The 22767-nt window shown below is 37.4% G+C and overlaps 1 protein-coding gene across 1 annotated transcript; it reads left to right on the top strand.

Moving 5' to 3' along the window:
• The first annotated feature begins 2619 nt into the window (after positions 1 to 2619).
• On the top strand, positions 2620 to 4836 carry LOC104212486 (transcription factor MYBS3-like). Its single transcript, XM_009761771.2, has 3 exons — positions 2620 to 3152; positions 3631 to 3827; positions 4388 to 4836. Exons 1-3 carry the CDS (start codon positions 2855 to 2857, stop codon positions 4700 to 4702), a joined length of 810 nt encoding a protein of 269 aa, XP_009760073.1. The 5' UTR covers positions 2620 to 2854; the 3' UTR covers positions 4703 to 4836.
• The last annotated feature ends 17931 nt before the right edge of the window (positions 4837 to 22767 follow it).

The raw sequence follows: 22767 nt of genomic DNA on the forward strand, positions 1-22767 counted from the left end.
CCCTTGTAGCCATGTTTGTCCCTTTGTTGTCACCAAGCTAAGTTTTTATTATTATTATTATTATTATTATTATTATTATTATTATTATTATTATTATTATTATTATTATATTTTAGAGTCCCAATAATCTTTTTTTATCTCTTAAAAAATACTTATTTAGTAAGGTAGTTAAGTTGTAGATTAGAAAGACAATCTGTAAACTTATTTTTGTAAATAGTTGGCTACGGATTGCAAATAGCAAGATATGGCCAAATCTGTAACATAGCTTTAAAAGGCCATATCTGCAGATTTAAAGTCCAAAAGCATATGGGCTTTTGGATTTTGTCTTGGACATGAGCCCATTTGACTCCATCAACCCAATAGTGGGCTGCCTCATTCAATGTCAAGACAAGCCCACATCTTACTAGTTTTAAGCAATGTCAATTGATAATTTTCTCTCATTACTCTCATCTTTTAAATTAGTACTCATAACAATAATTTTCTCTCATTAGTTAAGTTGTAGATTATTATTCAAATCTTTTCTTTAATTTGTTTTTAAAATAAATAAAAACGGACATAAGAAAAGCATAAAAATTAAATAAATCACAGTTTATCCAAGTTTAATTCAAGCCAAATGTAGTCAATAAAGCGACCGTGCTAGAACCACGGGACTCAGGGAATGACTTACACCTTCTCCCCGGTCAACAGAATTCCTTACCCGGACTTTGTTTTCGCAGACCAATAATAATAGAGTCAAACCTTCCTTTGAATAAGGATTCGAATAAATGATGACTTGGAACACCGAAAAAATCAATTCTAAGTGGCGACTCTGAACAATAAAATAATCCCTATTCAAATTTTGTCACTTTAATTAGAAAAACTCTTTGGCCCATACACATATTATTATTATTTTGAGGGGTAGAAAAGGAGGTGTGACAGATGAGTTCATTATCCATTGAATTTCGAATCCTAACTTGCTAGCCCTTGAATCTAGAAGGCGGATTCAAAATTTAAAGTATATTGATTTTTTACAGTGATTTCACGTCAATATACAATAATAGCTAGGTTCACAATTAAATACTTATAAATTCCATAGGTTGCACCATTGATCCGCCACTGCCTCCTTCCCCCCAACTACCGATAGGAGAAGGTTTGGACGTATAGCAAGATTAAATAAGAGGTATTGCATACATGAATGATATATTAAATGAAAGGTTGGAAACAAAGCTGGAGATGAGCGCTAGCCAAAACGAAATGGACATATGAGCGATCTATTACGAGAGCTCGACCGATCAGACGGGAAGAAGAGAAAGAAAGGTCAATCTCCGAAAGGCCTTTACAGAGCTAAGCTTTAGGGGGAGGGGGGGGGAGGGGAATACTTTGTGTGGTCTTGCACATGGAAAAGTCAAGTATTCTACACAGGCTTGATTTATAGGAAAAGGAACCTCAGCGATCCAGAGATCGCGGAGTCCGCGCCCGTACCGAAAGTGAAGAAGCTTTCCTCTCCTTTCAGTCGAGCATGCCCACCCTTTAGCATTTCCCTTCACGAAGTGGGAGTAGGAGAAAGGAAAACGCATTCGATCAATTACCACGTCGTGTCGTAAGACAAAAAGTCACCCACAGGAGCTTAAAACCAATATCTTCGGGAAAGGCTTCTACTCTACGAACCAAGTCTCTCTAACGAGGCACCAGCCTCCCCCAGGAAAAAATAAAAAGGAAAAGAAAGGCATATTCCGAAAAACTCTTGATAGATCAATATCAATATTCTCTTTTTCACTATTATCCTACTAAGTCCTTCCTGTCAAATTGATCAATCCCTTTCATCTATTGGAGACTGATAGGCGTCCTTTGGATGATTCTCAAATCTGGCGAATTAATAGCTTAGTACATGCTTAACTAATTAAGTTGGTTAATTGAAGCGCATACAAGTTGGCTGGGACGCTATCGCTATTAAAAAAATTTAAATTGATGTATTGATCTTGTTTTACGTACTTACAGTATTTAACTAAAAATATCTAAAAACATATATTTTTATGGACAAGATGACCAATAAAGGGTACGTACTTAATAAAAGATGTTTACGAAGATGACCTTGTTGACCATTTCTTTTCAATATAAATTAATAGTTGAGATAACGGAGAGACTAAAAATTCAAAGGAGGTATCAAGGTTACCTTTTGAATTTTAGTTAATGTTTTACATGACCACCAAAAGTTGTGCTAGGCCGGTAATTAATGCTCTTTCGTTCTTAATCAGAAATTTAATTATTCGAGCCAGAATGAGGTCATCTTTAATAGGGAACGATTTATTCCAAAGGGTGGGGGACCAAAAAATCTGCATGGCAAATACATCTCGAAATATATGTTTACATATGAAAAAAATCGAAATATACATATAATAAAATATCAAAACTATATTGTAAACTCATATATTTTGGATTCACCCATAATAATACTGTAATTCTAATATTTTGTGAGATAAACCTTTTATCATTTCGTACAATAATTACATCTTGCTTTATTTTGTCGTTTATAGAGATACCAAAAGTTGTTGCTTTCTACTATAAGAACCCAAGTTGGATAATATATCCAACCAAAAAACATTATTGTCCATCCAATCATCTTTCTCTTGGCCTTACATCCTATTTTCCTTAACCCTACCTTGTACTACAACATATCATCATATAAACCAACTAACTAAATAGTTGTTGATATACAACTCTCTTCCCTCCTCCCCTTTCAACAACCAAAAGAAGAAGAACCCCCCCCCCCCCACACTCCCCCCCCCATTGTGGATTTTGAGTCTTTGGTGTTGATATATTTCTAAAAACACGCGTTTTTCTGAGGAACAAAACTGGAGACGAGGCGTTTTGTCCGATGAAAATGGGGAGAAAATGTTCACATTGTGGTAACACTGGTCATAATTCAAGAACTTGTAGCACATTGAAATGTGCTAATACTGGTAGTTTTATTGGTGGATTAAAGCTTTTTGGAGTGCAACTTGATATCCCTAATAATGCTTCATCATCTTCTTCTTCTTCTATTCACTTGAAGAAAAGTTTTAGTTTGGATTGTTTATCTCCTTCTGTTAATGAAAGTTGTGAAAAGAGTACTTCAATTAATAATGGTTATCTCTCTGATGGTCTTGTAGTTCGTGTTGAGAAAAGAAAGAAAGGTATGTAATACTTTCATACTTGTAATTTTATTTGCCTTTGGTTCAAAATTAAGGTCATATCCAAAATATTTTCTTTTTTTTTGGGGGGGGGGGTGTTGGGTGTTGGGTGTGTGTGGGAGGGGAGGGGCATGTATGGCCAAAGGTTATTGAATTTTTGGCTTCATCACTTGGGGGTGAGTGACCGAGAATCATCAGCTTTCACTCGTATTTCTCCTATTTGCGTAGTGTCACAAAGACATGCATTTTTTATGAACCGTGAGAATTTTTCATAAATTGACTAGTTTTAGGTTTGCTGTCAATCTATCACGACCCACCTTTTTTATATTTGGATTGACAATGTGAGCAAATTCACATTGGCATTACCTTCGGGAAATCTAGGAGGACGAGATCTATTTATAACTTAAATGGAACGGCATGATAGTGATGATTCATATAGTGATAATGTGATTATTGATACTCATTTATATTGGATAAACAGGAGCGCCATGGACAGAGGAGGAACACAGAAAATTCTTAATTGGACTAGAAAAGCTAGGAAAAGGAGATTGGAGAGGAATTTCAAGAAACTTTGTGACAACAAGGACACCAACTCAAGTTGCAAGTCATGCTCAAAAGTATTTTCTAAGACATTCAAGTCTCAACAAAAAGAAACGACGTTCCAGCCTATTTGACATGGTAAATATTTTTGCTTTAATGACACCAACTATTTTTATCCATAATTTCAAAAATTATGTATGATATTCTCAAGAAATATTTAAGCTATGTTATTTGAAGCTTTCAAAAATTACCGCCATACTTGTGTATGATATTCTCAAGAAATAATGCATTTGAAGCATCTAACATGAGTGCGACCCCATCTTTGGAGGATCCGAGCAACATAACATTTAAGTTACATGCAGTGATAATTATTTTTTCTTTATAGAATTAGTGCAGTTTAACTTGTCATAATTGTTTAGTTACCAAATTTACGAGTTTATTAGCAAATGTTTATTATAGAGACTTACTTGTAATTGACTTATAGGTGACATGATCATGCAAATAATTCTTTTTATACCATAGTGCAAGATGACCTTATAGAGATTTTTGCATAATATTGGCTTAGGATAAGTTTAAGTGAAGTAATATGGTCTGTGAGAATTCATATAATGCACCGACCATAATTTATTTCGGATTATATTGAGATGTAATTATTATTTGTCAGTACAAGAATTAACTCTTATTTATAAACATGATAGGCAAGGAGCAACAACAACAAGATGCATGTTGATGCCATAACCATGAAGTTCAAGCGTGCAGATAATTTTGGTAATTGTCTTGACACAAAAATCGTACCAAAAAAAGATTATCAAGAAATTAGAGCATCATTATTAGACTTAAATTCATTTGGAGAAGATATGCCAATTGGCAAAGATAATCAAAGGAGTGAATATCCTCAACAACCTGAAGAGATTTATTCAGTGCCAAATAAGTCAATTTCTTCATTTGGAGCTCTTGATTTGGAGCTAAGTCTCTCAGCTCCAAGAAATATTGGACCAATTACAGTTACCTAATTACTTGTACTCCTAATTATTTCCTCTATTTAAAAGTAAAATTAATTATTAAGTGATTAGTACAATGGATGTATTCTTACCCTTTTTTTCCCTAGGTAAATAATGTATGAATTTTCAGGATCATGGTATTACTAGTATAGGTTACACCTCTAATTCTCCATCTCTAGCTTCAATTATTTTTGCTAATTTTCAAGAACAAAGTATTTTTGTAGATTTGATACAATCACCTCTACGTACATTTGGTCTTTAATTAGTTTTATAACTAAAACTTATCAAGAAATAGAAAAATACAAAGAGTAAAGAGAGACCAATACCTCTAAAAATCAAAGTTGAGGAAAGAGGGAATATTCTCAATTCCTTTTACATTTTGAATATATTAAATTTGCAAAAATAGACATGCGAAATTTTCAACTAGCAAGAAATATTGGCTTTCTAGCTAGTATTAATATCGATTATGTAACAGCCCATCCCGCTAGTGATATTGTCCGCTCCGGGCCTAGGCCCTCACGAATTTAAAACGCGTCAATAGGTTCTAAGGCTTGTTAACTTATATACCAAGCATGCCTCTTGTGTTTTGCCGATGTGTGATACTGTCTAAAGTCTGGGGTGTTACATACACCCCCTCTTATGGATTCAGCGTCCTCGCTGAGGTTTTCCCCCACCGTATGGGATTCGTCTAGACTCAGCACTGAGGTTTGCCCTGCCTAACCGGGATTTGCCTAAACTCAATTGAACTCTGACCCACCATCGGCAAGGCTGACACAAGAGTGACTCTGATACCATCTGTAACAGCTTATCCCGCTAGCGGATAATATCACTAGCGGGATGGGCTGTTACACATTATCAAGGCATGATTTTTATGTATTTAATTAGTTCAACTTTTAGTACTAGGTAATAACGAGATGAAAACTCTTCTAAATAATGGAATTCCACTAGACAAATGAGACAAATTAATCTTGCTTATCATCTTAAAGAGCACTTTATTTCCACAATAAAAGAGTTGTCAATTCAAACAATTTAATACAGATTGGGGGAAAGGGTCAAAATAATTGTATTTTGGCTGGCCTTTCTACTGTCCCTAAAATTTTCTCCCAGATAAAAAAAAAAAAACTCTTTTTCTACCAAATTTCTCGTCAGAAATTTTGGGTTTTTTCTTCCTTGCGAGTTTTTGAAGCTCATTTTCTTGTTAAAAGGGTGGAAAGATCAGATCTTGGGTTGGGGGAATTAAGAATCTTGATTTTGTTTTGAGATTTATAAAGGCATTGCAAACGGAAAGCTCATTTCCTGCTTTCTGTCCAAAGGTATCCTTTTCTTTTCATTTTGGGGGTTAAGTTCTTGCTTTCTGTAAAAAGACTTCATTTTTATCTGTTAAGGAGTAAGACACAACAATTCCTCTGCCAACATTCCACTGATTGATAGTTGATTGCTGAATCTGCGGCTGCTTCGCTGGGTTGTCTTTGTTCATATTGCAAGTGGTGCATCTGTTTCAATTGAAAAAGAGCAATCGTTTTGCTCTGCTTCTTTGCTTACCAGTGGTAGCGGTGATAACTCCTTCTGGTTTTTGGGTCGTGGTATTTTCTGTGTTTTCAGGAATTCTCGGAGTATTGGAGACAAGTTGGGCGCACGAGCACTGACAAAGGAGAGCAACCTGGGCGAGTGTCAGCAAGGGTGGTAGGAAGTGGGCGGGAGCGTACAAATACATCGAGCACAGCAAATCAGCCACAAGTTTTGTTATCGGGAGTTGGTACCTCCTGTTTTACTGTTTCCTTTTTGGTGTTAGCTAAATTATTGTTACTTTACTTCGCAATAGTTAAACCTTTAAACTAGGATACTAGTTACCACGTGTTTTCTTCTAGTTTGATTTGTGTACGTTGTGCACTAGCGAGTCTTCTCTAGATTGTTGTAGGTGTAGTGGCTGCAGTCTGGGATGATAGAATAAGGGCATGTCCTCGGGTGGGGCAGAGTGTGGGGTGGGGTTCAGGGGGTGGGTCGGGTAGCAGGGGAGGTAAAGGGGGAAAGGGAGCCTATAGGTTGAGAATCGGGTCATGGAACATAGGTTCACTAACGAGTAAATCCATAGAGTTAGCAAAAATCCTGCAGAAGAGGAAGATTAATATAGCGTGTGTCCAGGAGACTAGGTGGGTCGGATTGAGGGCGAAAAACGTGGATGGGTATAAGTTGTGGTACTCTGGTGTCCTGAGGGGTAAGAATGGAGTGGGTATCCTGGTAGATAGCCATCTTAGGGAGTCCGTGGTAGAGGTCAGGCGGGTGAATGATAGGCTAATGACTATTAAGTTGGTGGTGGGTGAGGGTACTTTAAATGTCGTTAGCGCGTACGCACCACAAGCAGGCTTGGATGAGGATATTAAAAGGCAATTTTGGGAGGGGTTGGATGAGATTGTTCGTAGTATACCGCCTTCTGAGAGGTTATTCATAGGAGGAGATTTCAATGGTCATATTGGGTTATCTGCAGGTGGGTACACTGAGGTGCATGGCGGATTTGGTTTCGGAGAGCGGAACGGAGGGGGCATTGCGCTGTTGGACTTTGCCAAGGCTTTCGATCTAGTCATTGCAAACTCGAGTTTTACGAAGCGGGATGAACATTTGGTTACTTACCAAAGTTCGGTGGCGAAGACTCAGATTGACTATCTACTCCTCAGGAGATGCGACAGAAGGTTGTGCGAGGACAGCAAGGTTATCTCATGTGAGACCCTCTCAACGCATCATAGGCTTTTGGTGATGGACATTTGTATTAGGATAAGGAGGAAGAAGAGGTCAGTACAAGGACGCCCCAGGATTAGGTGGGGCGCCTTAACTAAGGATAAAGATAAAGAGTTGGAAGGAAGGTTATCGGCAATGGGAGCTTGGAGAAGTAGTGGGGACGCGAACACAATGTGGTCGACGACGGCGGACTGTATAAGAAAGGCGGCAAGAGAGGTGTTAGAGATATCTACGGGTCACTATGGTGGACACAAAGGAGATTGGTGGTGGAATGCAGTTGTCCAAGGTAAAGTGGAAGCAAAGAAGGCGGCTTACCTAAGGTTAGTAGGGAGCACTGACGAGGAGGAGAAGAGAGAGAACAGTCAAAGGTATAAGGTAGCTAGGAAGGAGGCGAAGATGGCAGTGACGGAGGCTAAGACGACAGCTTTTGCTCGTCTGTATGAGGAACTAAGGAACAAAGGTGGGGAGAAGAAGTTATTCCGACTCGCTAAGGCGAGAGAGAGGACAACTCGGGATCTGGACCAAGTGAGGTGCATAAAAGATGATGACGGCAAAGTTTTGATGGGAGATGACCAGATTAAGAGGAGGTGGCAGACCTACTTTCATAAACTTCTAAGTGAAGAAGGGGATCAGGATATTATACTTGGGGAATTAAGGAATGCCGACAGTCACCATGAAGTAAGTAATTGTAGGAATATTGAGATCGATGAAGTCATGGAGGCAATGCGTAAGATGAGAAGGGGCAGAGCTACCGGGCCAGGCGAAATTCCGGTTGAACTGTGGATGTGTGTGGGTAGAGCAGGCTTGGAATGGCTTACTGCATTGTTTAGTGTTATATTCAAGACTAATAGAATGCCTGAAGAGTGGAGGTGGAGTACAATGGTCCCGTTGTATAAGAACAAAGGTGATGTCCAGAGCTGTAACAACTATAGGGGCATCAAATTACTAAGTCATACCATGAAAGTTTGGGAGAGAGTGGTAGAAATGAGAGTGCGAAGGACGGTGTCTATTTCAGACAACCAGTTCGGGTTCATGCCGGGACGATCTACCACAGAAGCTATCCACCTTATTAGGAGGATGGTGGAACAGTACAGAGATAAGAAGAAGGATCTCCACATGGTGTTTATTGATCTGGAGAAAGCGTACGATAAGGTTCCTAGGAAGGTCTTATGGAGCTGCTTAGAGGATAAAGGGGTCCCGAGTAACTATATTAGGGTGATTAAAGACATGTATGATGGAGCTAAGACTCGGGTTAGGACAGTAGGAGGCGACTCTGAACACTTTCCAGTTATTACGGGGTTGCACCAAGGGTCTGCGCTCAGCCCATTCCTATTTGCCCTGGTGATGGATGCACTGACTCATCATATTCAAGGGGAGGTTCCATGGTGCATGCTATTTGCTGATGACATTATTCTAATTGACGAGACAAGAGGCGGCGTCAACGAGAGGCTAGAGATTTGGAGACATGCTCTTGAGTCTAAAGGTTTCAAGTTGAGTAGGACGAAGACGGAATACCTCGAGTGCAAATTTGGAGTTGAGCCGACGGAAGCGGGAGTTGAAGTGAGGCTTGACTCTCAAGTCATTCCCAAGAAAGGTAGTTTCAAGTACCTTGGATCGGTTATTCAGGGGATCGGGGAGATTGACGAGGATGTCACACACCGTATAGGGGTGGGGTGGATGAAGTGGAGGTTAGCGTCGGGAGTCTTGTGTGACAAGAAAGTGCCACCGTTACTAAAAGGTAAGTTTTATAGAGCAGTGGTTAGGCCTGCCATGTTGTATGGAACTGAATGTTGGCCGGTAAAGAACTCACACACCCAGAAGATGAAAGTAGCAGAGATGAGGATGTTGAGGTGGATGTGCGGGCATACAAGGATGGATAAGATTAGGAATGAAGATATTCGAGAGAAGGTGGGTGTGGCCCCCATGGAGGACAAGATGCGGGAAGTAAGACTCAGATGGTTCGGGCACATTCAGAGGAGGAGCACTGATGCACCGGTGAGGAGGTGTGAGCGACTGGCTGTAGTGGGCACGCGGAGAGGTAGAGGGAGACCTAAGAAGTATTGGGGAGAGGTGATCAGACATGACATGACGCGACTTAGGATTACGGAGGACATGGCCCTTGATAGGGAATTATGGAGGTCGAGCATTAAGGTTGTAGGTTAGGGGAGAGTGTGAATATTTTTACAGCACAATAGAGGGAGACTATCTAGTTAGGAGTTAGACTAGGAATGCCATTGGTCGTCTATTGATGCAGGGCTTTACCTTCTAGTTGTACTATACCAGCCATCTATTTCGTATTTCGTATTTCGTATCCTGTATTTCATATTTCATATCTCTTATATATTGTTGTTATTTTTATTACGCATTTTTATGGTACTAATATATCATCTCCTATTGCTTTTTTGAGCCGAGGGTCTCCTGGAAACAGCCTCCCTATCCTTTGGGGTAGGGGTAAGGTCTGCGTACATATTACCTTCCCCAGACCCCACTTATGGGATTATACTGGATTGTTGTTGTTGTTGTAAAGGAAGGATATCCTATGAACTTCTTTTCTGTTTCATTATCCCTTTAGGATTTTGATATCCGACACACCAAAATAAAAAGCCTATATCAATTATCTCTTAATAATTGAAAAATAATTGTTTCAAGTAATTCAAACATAACTAGATTTCTTTCTTCTTCTTCTTCTCATTCTTCTGGCTTTTTAATTTGTTTGTTTATTCCTTCAAAAATGTCGAAAGTTTGAAGAATGACACTTCTTTATTTTTGAAAGATCATACCATTATACTTTTATTTTATTTTATTTTTAATGATATTCTTTTATAGTTATAAAAAGGTCATGAAATAGGATCATAAATTCTGACGTTAATACAACAACTATAACAACAACAAAAACAAACCCAGTATAAATGTATAATCTCACAAGTGATGTTTGGAAAAGGTAGAGTGCAGAGGCGGATCCAGAATTGTAAGTTTATGGGTTCCTAAAGAAATCTCAAGTTAACATATAATATATAATAACTGGATTTGCGGACTGAGTTCCAAGCTAAATATTCTTATACGTTTAATGGATTTTTCAATATCAATACAGGATCTTGACAAAAGTTACTGCGTTCACGGGAACTGCTAGTTAATGTGCTGGATCCGCCCCCCGTACAGTGTACGTATACCTTACCTCTACCTTGTGAGGCTAGAGACAGAGGCAGATTTAAGATTTAAATTATATTGGTTCAATTTTTAATATTTTCAAAATTTAAACTCATTATATTTTTAAAGTTATAAATTCATATCTACTATTTTTATAGTTTTACTAAATGTTTACACATCAATTTATATTCCGCATAAAAAGTTATGGATTTAATTGAACCCGTCAAATGAATACTATATATGTCATTAGAGGTTATTTCCGATAGACCCTCGTATATTTACTTTGTTAAATATCGTACTTAATCAATAATGTCTTATAAAATAAAACGAATGGCCTATAAACATTTTGAAGCTTTACAGGAAGGAGATATTTTAGGTTAAAACAACATCTCTTACTTTTCAAGTCTGCTATTATATGATATGATATCTAAAAATAAGATATACTTGGATTTTATGGGGTCAACTTTTACCTACACAAAGGGTCCATACATCACCTTTACTCCAGATTTAATACGATAAAGCAATTGGAGAAAAAACAAAAAACCACATTCCTGAAACGTGTATAAATTGGAAACAATGAATAATTGTACCATATCTGCCTACAAAATACAGATAAAATAATTTGACATTACTTGATAAAGGCCAATGGACCACTATAATATTAATTTTACAAAATTATGGATCCTGTATCTTATGTTCAAGACTGGTTTGGACCTAAGTATTAACTAGTAGAAGGAATAATATATGAACCAGATTCAAAGACTTGTCGGTTGTTCAACCTATCTCATTGCTTGCAATTTGTTATTGCTTTTTTCCCTCTCTCTACACTTATTTTTCCTTTGCTTCTTAGAAATGTGTTTAAGTTAATTATATGTATGTGTAAAAAATAATTATCCAATCAGATCACTTAGAAAGTGATTATATATAACCCCATTTAATAAGTATTGATTGATATCATATATAAAAGGTTGTCGTTGTTAGATGTTTGTCCAGATTTTCTTATCATATTTGATTTTCCTATCTTTTGAATGAAAGGACAACATATTTACCATAATTGCGTTTTCCTTTTTATAAAAAGAAATTATAATTCTTCCATGTTTGACTAGTCCCTTTTCTTGCTGGAAAATGTTTGGAGTTCTATAAATTGAAGATTCGTCCTTCTCATTCAATAGCATCCACAATGTAGCCATATGGAGTTTGTTGTGTGGTTTATCGTCATTCAACGTTTGCTTTGCTAGCTTCCGCATGACACCTGATTTTTTTTCGGTCCTAACAGTCGCACTGATGACGTAAAAATTCTGTATACAATTAGTGTTAGTGCATATATATATATATATATATATATATATATATATATATAACTTCAACAAAACACTAATCAATTGGAGTACAAGTTTTTTCATGGTTTCTAGTATCTAATTCGAGCAGAATTAATCAGTAAAATCGTTGAAACATATAAAACACACACACATCTTTATATTTTTTGCATTTTCTTGTGTGGGTTGGGGTGGGGTGGGTGTGGGGGGGGGGGGCATATTTTAGCATTTGCAATAAATCTTGTGTCTGCTTAAATACCTGTCGTTTGTCATGAGGTCGTACATTCACTTTTTAGAGATAGTGACTTTGGAACCAACATGAATCACTGTGTTAAATACCTATTACTATCAATGAGTTGTCAAGAAATACAATGTGGGGTAGATATTTATATCGAGGTCCGATTAAATTTGAATTCTTGCGGCATTTAGGATATGAGTTTGAAACCTTTTATTAAGAATTAAGGAAATACACTTTGGTCCTTCTCGTCACCTTCGTATTAATAATGATATATATGTAAAGTTTAGACTACTAAAGAAAGAAAATACGATCGAATAGGAAATAGTCACAAAACCCTCAAGATATCTAAATTTACATTATACATATGTTTGCTTTAGAGGATAAAAAACTTTCCCCTTTTCCCTAGCTACCTCCAATTACACATTTGTGATGTCACTGATTTAAAGTTTAGGGCAGATAATATATATACATATACTGTTTACAGAAATATTTGCATGCATGTGAATATTCTTTCTTAAATCATACTCAATATCATGCACGGGGGATTTAGGGGCGGGAGGAGTTCGCCCTTCACTGGAAAATTATATTGTACCCATAAGACAAAAATTTATTTTGTATTTATATATATTATAATTTGAATTTCCTTGACACAACCCAACAACATAGCTCAGTAGTCAAGAGGGTATAAAACTTTTGTAAGGTTACTCGTTCCATTCCCACTGATCACTGCCTCTTTTAATTTTTTAACTTTTTTTTGAATCCCCTTAACGACAATCCTACCACCATGCACATTATAAATCTATCTATTCTAACCAGATGTTGTTTTCCATCATATTCAAAAAAAGAGAAGGACTAAATGCTTCTTTTGTTGCTAAAATGTTAAATATTTTGAAAAAAAGTTAAGTTTGTCAAAATGATTAATATTTCCACTATTTTTTCTTTGTATTTTTGTCAATCACTGTTCATTATCCAATAAATTTCGTCTTCAAACTCCATAATGTAACTATGTTGCTTGTTTTCGAATTGCTTGATTAGTCTCTTTCTTTATGCACTGACACCACAACTCCCCCTCCTTCCTCCCCCCTCCCCCCCCCTTTTTTTTTTTTAAATTGTAGTGTTCGGATCAGTGTGTGCATAAAAAGAAAATGAAAGAACTTATATCAGTTAATGAAAGAACCCAATATAAAAAAAATGCATGTTGGGTCTCTTTGCGATCTACTTACTTTATCTGAACCCTCTACCAACAAATGCGTAAATTGCACTAGTCATTGTGCGGTATACCCTCTGGCCCAATCAAGAGTTGCATATGGTCAGTCGTCAACTGCCACTGCTTCATCATTCAGACAAATACATGACTAATTCACGGGTGTATTTGTTATCTCTCACTAGCATGTATAAGTATCAGATAACTTTGTCCAACAAGACTCAAACAACACGACTTGCCCTAGCTGTTGCCCATCCTTTCCTCAATGAAAAAAAGTAAGTTCCTTAGGAATATGGTCTAATATATCATTCTGAGAAATAGATCTAGTAGCATGCTACAGACAAAACAAATTATTTTTTTCACTGGCTTTTCTTCTGTCTTCATCAATATATTCATAAGCCATTCTTTTTGTCACTTGTGATTTGGATTCATTTAATTAATAAAGCATAGGACCACAGAAGAGACTAGAAACTTTCTATTAGGTCCACCTTCCCCCACAATGAAAGGCATAGGGGTTAAGGATTTGGTCTTTGGGACTATACATTATGTGAGCAATAAAGGCACACATATTCAAAGCTCTAATTATGTTTAAGTTGTGAAGTTGGAAATAATTTCATTGGTCTTAACTTGGGACCTTAGGATACAATAATTTTAGTTTATCATGGACAGGTATACTATTACTGAGACAATAACTTTTATATGAAATGTTGATAAGGATCGAAAAAAGTAGTTAGAATAACATTTACGATTTACTTAAAGAGGTGAATATGGTTCCAATAGATATAAAGGTAGGTCCGATTACGCATATTTCTAATGCTAAATGGAAGCAACACAGTTGTACTAGACAATTCTACCTACCATGGCTTAGCAGAGAAGAAAAGATTACAAATGCTATATATATATGTGTATATATATATATATATATATATATATATATATATATATATATATATATATGAGGGGTACAGAGTTAAAGTCGTCTAAAAAGTTACGGTTAAATATAAGAGGGGGTATAGAGTTAAAGTTGTCTAAAAAGTTAAGGTTAAAAATTAAAATCGTCTTCTAAGATGGTATAGATGATAATTAAAATCGTCTTCTTAGATGGTATAGATGATATGATTAAAATCGTCTTCTTAGATGGTATAGATGATATGATTGATGGTATGATAATATTAACCAATATCAAATGCAGTTGTTTTCTATATATATTTGAACAGATACTACTATTGTATTGTGTATATATATAAAATGTACGACCAAATCTACTATCGAATAAAATCCGGTTTCTATGTCTAATATGAATTCTTCCAAAATTTGAGTAAGGCTCCTAGCAAAGCTTTTTGAATTTGTATAGTTATTACGATTATTGGACATTAACAATAAAATTATTTTTTGCGATTAAACTCTTATGTTATGAAAATCCTACTCGGTACTCTCTCTCTCTCTCTCTCTCTCTCTTATTCTATAGACTTGTATAATTACCATATTATCTAAATTATGAAATGAGATTAAGGCTCCTAGCAAAGCTTTCTGGATTTGTATAGTTATTACGATTATTGGACATTAACAATAATTTTTTTTTTTTGCGATTAAACTCTTATGTTGTGAAAATCCTACTCGGTACTCTCTCTCTCTTATTCTATAGACTTGTATAGTTACCATATTATCTAAATTGTGAACTGAGATTACCCCTTTACTACTTTTTTTTCTCTGTTCATCTCTTCTTCTCAATCTTTTAAAGATTTTAACACTTTCCTTAACTCTTATTTCTTTAACCTCACCCCGACCATGGTTAACCACTTATACCCTTCTTAATTGTCTTCGGGTTTTACTTAACCAGTTTCTCCTAGGAATTTACAGGTTAATCCATCATAATTGTTAAGAAATTGGGAAGCTAACCATATACTAAAAGTGATATCTAATAATCGATCATATGAACATGAAACATAAAACTATACAGAAGTGACAAAGAAGGTCTGCTGGATGATAGATGAACTATTAAGTGTTTGATTTTCATTGTGATTGGATGTGTAGCCCCGAGTTATGGGCGTGTGAAGAATCTTTTCATGTCCCCTAGTTGGAGTAAAGTAAATTTCATGTTGCGGTATGAGTTCAGACTCAGGAAGACTAAGCGATTGTGTAATGTGTATGACGGTGGACGGTATACAGAAATGTTATATTGAGGCGAAGCAGGCGGGTTATCTCCTGCGGAGTGTTCTGAAGTGGTGTGATCCTTATGTGTATGTTAGAAGATCTCATGTGTAAGTGAAAAGTACGTGTTGAAATTTGAAATTTCGGGTCGCTTAAGAGAGTGAGCTTAACTGTTGTGGGGATGAATACGAGATTTGCAGAAGGTTTATAGTACTGGATGATCTGTGTTTTCACAAGCTTACAAATGATTTGAGTTTAATCTCATTATGGTATTGTGGCATCAATAGAGTAAAAGTGTTATGAGTTATTGAGGGTATCTTGATCTATGGCTTCGAGCCAAGTAGGGGAGTCTACTGTGAGCAGTTGATTGCACGGTTAGGTGCTATGTTGGTTTCAGTTTGAGGCGTGCGAGTGAATTAGCTATGACTTGCGAAAATTGAGACCGAGAATGGATCGAGTAAAGGAAGATTTTGACAAAGGTTATACTATGCTTTATGGAGAAAGAAAATCACGGGATGTCTTGAGTTATCATTGGTAAAGGCTGCTCGGTGCATAGAGCAGGAGGTTGCTTGGTTGTATTGAGATAAGGCTACATCTTGCGGTGTCAGATTGCTAATGAGGTACGAGTGGTCTGTTCATTTGATCAGGCTAATTGCAGTTGGAATAGTGTGAATGACTCTCGAGAAAGGTTCTAATGTGTTCTACATGTAACAATTAGGTATCTCAAAGTAGTATATGTGGCTAGAAATCGAGTTTTCATTGGAAGGGTTCAAGACTTGTGGAACTTCTATGTAATTATGGGATTCTATGTATCAGTATCATGAAGGTAAAGGTAGCGGATTTAGATTCGCATAAAGTCTCTTCAGGATAAAGTATTTTGATCGTGGTGCTCGTGGGAATATCTGAGAAAGTATTCGGCAGCTTATGAGCCTTAGACGATGTGGCTTTACGCTTGGGTTCCGTGTGGTAAGTTTGGGTTGAAAGAATTGTAATGTTATAGCAAGAATGAGTATCGAGTTGAAGGTAAATCAGAAGGGAATTCAGATAGCTGGGGTATCTTGGTAGTAGGCCGAGTTGGTATGGTGAGGATATGATTAACTCTTTGGATGCTTATGAGATATTGAGTTTCTACGGGTGTTTCGTGGGCAATTTCAGATAATTAGAGAAATGAGCTTCAGATGATTTGAGAAATGATCTGAAGATGATTAGGGAAATGATAATGCTAATTGAGGTGATTGACGAGGGTATATGTTCCCGTAAGAGGCAATGTAATTAAGTTGATGGTACTTCGGTAGTATTGCAACACTTTTCGTCAGATCGGCTGCTGATATTCGAATTTGCTTGGCAGCACAGAAAATCTTAGAGTATCTCTCATGTGATGATTGGGTACTAGAGGTGAGTTATATATGAGAGTGGCGGAATTGGGATCAAATATGGTAATTCGTGTTTTTTATGGACTTGGAGACTGGGAGTTCTCATATACAGGTTAGCTTGTGGTTGTGAATGGCAAGATGTGGGTAAGTTATTCAGATATTAGTATGTACTATGATTCCGTCATTAGTAGACCTATATAGATGTGTGTTCTGTATCACGACGGCTTGGTTGACTTCGAGTTGCCAATGGTGAGGTGTGTGTTTATTCGTCTGTTATTGAGATTATTAGTAATCTAGGGAGACCTATAAGTTACCTTTCTGTGTTGCGAGGCATTATGATTTGTTGGTTATAGGCACATATGGTGCAGTTCTATTAGGGTTTCATAGTGGAAGTCGAGCGGGAAGAGTAATTTGGTGTTGCTCGGTGAATGGCGTACTGGTTATGTCCTATCGGGTGTGCGTGGTATATGTTATTTGTTTCACCATGGGTGTAATGATTTCTTTGGTTCTAGACATCAAATTATGTGTGGCTTTCGATTTCAAGCATAATGACTTGAGGTGTTTCATGTGGAACAATGTTGGATAGGATCGCGCATCACAACGAAGTTATGTGGAGGTATGACCTTGCGGGTTAGATTCGTGTGTTATGTTCCTACAATGCGAGACGGGTTCTCAGCCTTGTATTGTGGCGGTACTGGTGAGCTTGAGGTACAACTCTTTCAATTGAGTCATTTTCATGATTTGAGTATGTTCGGACCATTGCTTATTGATGCGTGTATTATGCAAGTGGTGTTTTAGGCCTGTACGGATGTGTCATGTCACCAGAGTAGTGTGTTGGATTAGAGAAGATCGTTGGGATCTTTAATGAATACAAACAGATTCGATTTCAGCATGTCGGGAGGATAAATATTGAGGTTCGGCTTAAAAATTTGCTATGGTCCTTGCCAAAGGAGAAGTGGCCTTATGAGTGGTTGATCTGAGAAATGGTTATGGTTTATTGCGTGTTTCATTTATCATTGGCAGTATATGGAAGTGTTAGAATGAGACTTTAGTTGATAAGAGGTTTTCTGTCGGTATTCGGTTGTTATGTGCAGCTGCTGTGAATAGAAGTTATCGCTATGAGTGTTTGAGTTATGTGGTATATCATATAATTGCCCCTGAGGTTGCAGACATGGGCTATTACAGCTAGCTCGGGCCTATTCAGTGTATGAGTGTGAAGTTTTGATCGTATTGATGGTTTCAGAAGTGAAAATTGGTTCTATGATTCATGGGCTAGATTGGGTTGTGTAATTTCAGCTTCTATGTGTTATCACACCTATATGAGATAGGGTGATGTGGGATCACCCCCGGGTTATGTATGGTAAAGTTATTCAACTATTGGTTGGCTTTTAGAACAACTCTGAGTACGTTCGAGGATGAACGTGTATTTAAGTGGGGGAGGATGTAACGACCCGACTGGTCATTTTGAGCTTTTGTACTTTGATCGCCAGTTCTCGGTCATGACTTACCCCGTATGATGTATTATGACTGATGTAGATCGATGGTTTTGGTTTTCAGGAAAATCAGAAGGAATTTGAAAGAACAGTCTTAAATGAAAGCTTTGAATTTGAAAGGTTTGACCAAGAGTTGACTTGTTTGTATATGATCTCGGATCAGATTTTTTTATGATTTGGTTAGCTCCGTTAGGTAATTTATGACTTAGGAGCGCGATCGGAATGCATTTTGGAAGTTCGTGGAAGGATTTGGCTCGAATTGGCAAAGTTAGTATTTTGGCGAATTCCGGTTGATAGGTGAGATTTTGACCCGAGGGTCGGAATGGAATTCCGAGAGTTGCTGTAGTTTCGTTATGTCATTTGTGATATGTGTGCAGAATTTCAGGTTATTCAGACATCGTTTGGTCAGGTTTTTGATCGAAAGTGTATTTCGAAAGGTTTTGGAAACTTAGGCTTGAATTCGATGAGTTTTGGGTATTCTGATGTTTTTTGAGGTGTTTTGATGATTGGAACAGGTTTTAATGATGTTATGAATTATGTTGGCAAGTTTGGTCGGGGTCTCATGAGGCTAGGATAAGTTTTGTAAGAGTTTTTGGAAGATTTTTGCCATTTTGGGCATAAGCATGTAATGATCCAAAGGTCCATTTTTAGTTCTAGAGATCGAAATTTGATTTTGAGACTTCCAAAATTTCAATAATGAATTATAGGTGTGATTTGGAAAGTTTGGTCTAATTTCATCAAGTCGCGATTGGAGTTTTGACGCGAATCATGAGTTAATTGTTTAACGAGCGAAATGGATATCGCACTGAGCAAACGAGCTCCGAATTGAGTTTCGATTGAAGGACTATGTTCGTATCATTATTTGTGACTCATAGGAACAAGAATCATCGAATTCCGAGTTCGTATGATGGAGTTAGAGCCTTTTTAGTGAAATTAAACATTGCTGGTGCATCAGGATCTGGTGTGCACCTTTAGCGACCAGATTTGTCACTTTTAGCGACAAGAATGGCTCTTTTAGCGACTAGAATATGTTTATTAAAGCTGTTGCATTTTTCTACTCATTTTGACCTTTTTTTTTGGTGAAAGAACACGGCTTGGGGCGATTTTTGAGCAAGAAATCATGGGAAATCTTGAGGTAAGTCACTTGTGATCATTTCTACTCCATAATATTGAATTATCATCGAATAATCCGACTAGATTACATGTTTTTGAGGTGTAAATTGGGGATTTGGACCTAGGGATTTGAAAATAAGATTTGAAGATTTGGAGGCCGAATTGTTATCGGAATTTAGTAATTTTGGTATGGTTGGACTCGTGGTTGAATGGGTTGTCAGATTTTGTGAGTTTCATCGAATTCCGAAACGTGGGCCTAGGGGTCGGGTTTGAGCAATTTTAGGATTTTGATGTTAAATTGGATATTTTCGAGTGGGCTTCGCTCTCTTAGCATATTTTAATGATTATGTACTGATTGTGGCTAGATTTGGAGCATCCGGAGGTTGATTCGTGCGGGCGAGGCATCGCGGGCTAGATTTTGGACCGGATCGAGGTAAGTAATGATTGTAAATACTGTTTTGAGGGTTTGAAACCCCGGATTATACGTCGTTGTGTTACTTTGAGGTGACTTGCACGCTGGATGACGAGCGTGGGGTAGAGCACCGCTGGGGATTATGACCTAGTCCATCCCGAACGAATATTTTAATGCGTATTTGATAGTTAATTGTTTGACATTATTATATATTTGGGCTGTATGCCATGTTTGGGGCCTTGTGCCGACTTATTGAGACCCTTAGGGGCATTTTTACTATCTTTCCTCACTCTATTTGTTTGAAAGCATATTCTCAATCATGTTTTACCTGTTTATTGCTCAAATCTGGCTTTATCACTATATTCTTAACATGTGGAAATTGTTTTGGGCTGAGTTCCCTGTTTTACTGAGATAGACCGAGGGTCTGATTGTGAGATTGATGACTGAGATAGACTGAGAGTTTGATGGTGAGGTTAATGACTGAGAGAGGCCGAGGGCCTAGTTGTGAGGATTATATATCTATGGATCGGGCTGCACGCCGCAACAATGTATATATATATATATGTATGTATATGGATCGGGCTGCACGCCGCAGCGATACTTATATGGATCGGGTTGCGCGCCATAGCAATATAGCGCTTGGGCTGTAGGAGCCCTTCCGGAGTCTGCACACCCCCAGTGAGCGCAGTCGACTATTTATATGGATCGGGTTGTGCACCACAGCGATGCATGGATCGGGCTGTACGCCGCAGTGGTTACTTTGATTTCAGTTATTGTGAGAGATATACGGATCGGGCTGCACGCCGCAGCGGTTACTATATGGTACCAATTGAGCGTGAATGCTGAGTACGAGTACTGATTGGTAAAAGTTGAGTCACGAGTGACAGAGAGGCTATCCCGAGAGGCGATAGATATATACATGCATATGAGTGGTGTTTTGCCTGAGAGGCCTGTTTATGGACTAATTGATTTCACTCCTCTTAAAATGGGTTTCTATCGAATATGTTGATTTATTGACTGTTTTCACTCATCTTTATATTGAGCCTCTGTCGAAAAGTTGCACAAATATTTTAAAATAACTTTTATTTAAACTGGGGTTTATGAGATGTTCAGAAATTAATCACTGATTTAACATTGGTTATTTCCACTGAGATTTTCAAGTTATGAAGTGTTTGTGATTACTGTTTTGCCCAAGGGGCTGTTTTACGAACTATGCTTTGCCCGATGGGCCAATTATGACTTTAATCTCTATTATTATTTTAAATGGTATTGAACCCCTACTGAAACTGTTGGAAGGTATTTCAAAGATGATTTTTACTAAAAGCTGGATTTTAAAAGGGAAGATTGACTCGTATTATGATTTGAAAGCCTGTTGTGTTTATTGAACCCAGCGTAAATGTGGATTCATTGTTTCCTACTGCTTAGCCTTTATTTACTCTTATTACTTACTGGGTTGGAGTACTCACATTACTCCCTGCACCTCATGTACAGATTCAGGTATATCGGAACCCGGTAGCGGGTGTTGATAGCTCAGCCGCGGAGTCATCAGAGTTAGCAAGGTGGCTGCATGACGTTCGCAGCACCGCTTCCTTCCCCTCATTGTTGTTACTGTATTTAGTACATTTTTAGACTTTTGTTGTATTCAGGCCTTGATAGTTGCTCATGACTAGTGACACCCCGATGTCGGGATGGTATTTTATTCCGCACTGTTATTCTAGGATTTTATTATGAAACATTGTTTAATATAAAGACTTAAAAATGACTCTTAATGCTTAAAGGGTTAAGGTGAGTGTTGTGTCGGCTGACCTTGTCTTCAGGCGCCATCACGACTGGGCCGGTTTGGGGTCGTGACATTATAGCTAAATTTTTGAACAGATTTGAAAAATGGATTCCAAACTCTTCCGAAATCTATCTTGTCCAGCCTGGGTACTTCATTGGGCCCCATCTTCACATGGCTTGGTCGGAGATTCCTTCCGTGTTTGTAACTTTTTATTCCACTCAAAATTTTAACCTGTCTTTTAGCATAACTAACATTACTTCTTGTCGCATCTTCTCTACTTTATGTCACTTGTCACTTTTGTCTTTTAGCACAACTAGCATTTCTTCTTGTCACATCTTCTTTACCTTCTTGTTTTTCTTATTGGTACGCTAACGTTATTGCTCTGTATACCAGCTTTGTTACTTTTCCTTTGTCTTTGGTGCTCTTTAATTGCTGTTTAACTGAGACTTTGTTTTTATGTGTCTAAATTATGTATAACTATTGAATCAAAACTCATTTCTGACTCATCTTCATATGGATCTTGAGCATCTTGATAATTTAGGTTGTCTTCATAGTTATCATCTTCTCCTGAACTTTGGATCCTTTTTGGATTTGGACTTGGATTTGGATTTGGACTTGGACTTGGATTCTTAACCATGTGTTTGTCTTGTTCTTCCTTTTCTTGAAAAAAGTTTTCTAATGTCTGTTTGATTATATTTTCTATTTTTTTATTTTTTTTCCTTTTTGAAATTATACTCTTCTTTTTTAACACTTCTCCCTGTGTTAATGTTCTGGGTAGTCTTCTTCTCAATGGACCTTCATCTTCATTTTTTGGCAAAGTGACAGCCATAAACGGATTTGATGTGTCTTTACCGGTTACCGTTTGAACCGGACTAGCTGTATCATTATCCGATACAGTGGATCTTGCTACATTCATTGGGGAATCCACACCCTTCTCATCCATTTTTGTTTGAGATGGAGAACTCAGTTTTAAGCTGTTCATCTCTGTGTCTTGTTGAGAAATAACTTGAGTCTGGGATAATTCAAATCTCAACGCTTATACCCTGTGTTCTAATACCTTTACCTGCTCCATAAGCTTTGTCTTCTCATGTGCCAGGGTTTCATTTTCCTGGTTTAT

The sequence above is a fragment of the Nicotiana sylvestris genome, chromosome 6 (genome assembly GCF_000393655.2).
Source record: "Nicotiana sylvestris chromosome 6, ASM39365v2, whole genome shotgun sequence".
Lineage (NCBI taxonomy): Eukaryota > Viridiplantae > Streptophyta > Magnoliopsida > Solanales > Solanaceae > Nicotiana > Nicotiana sylvestris.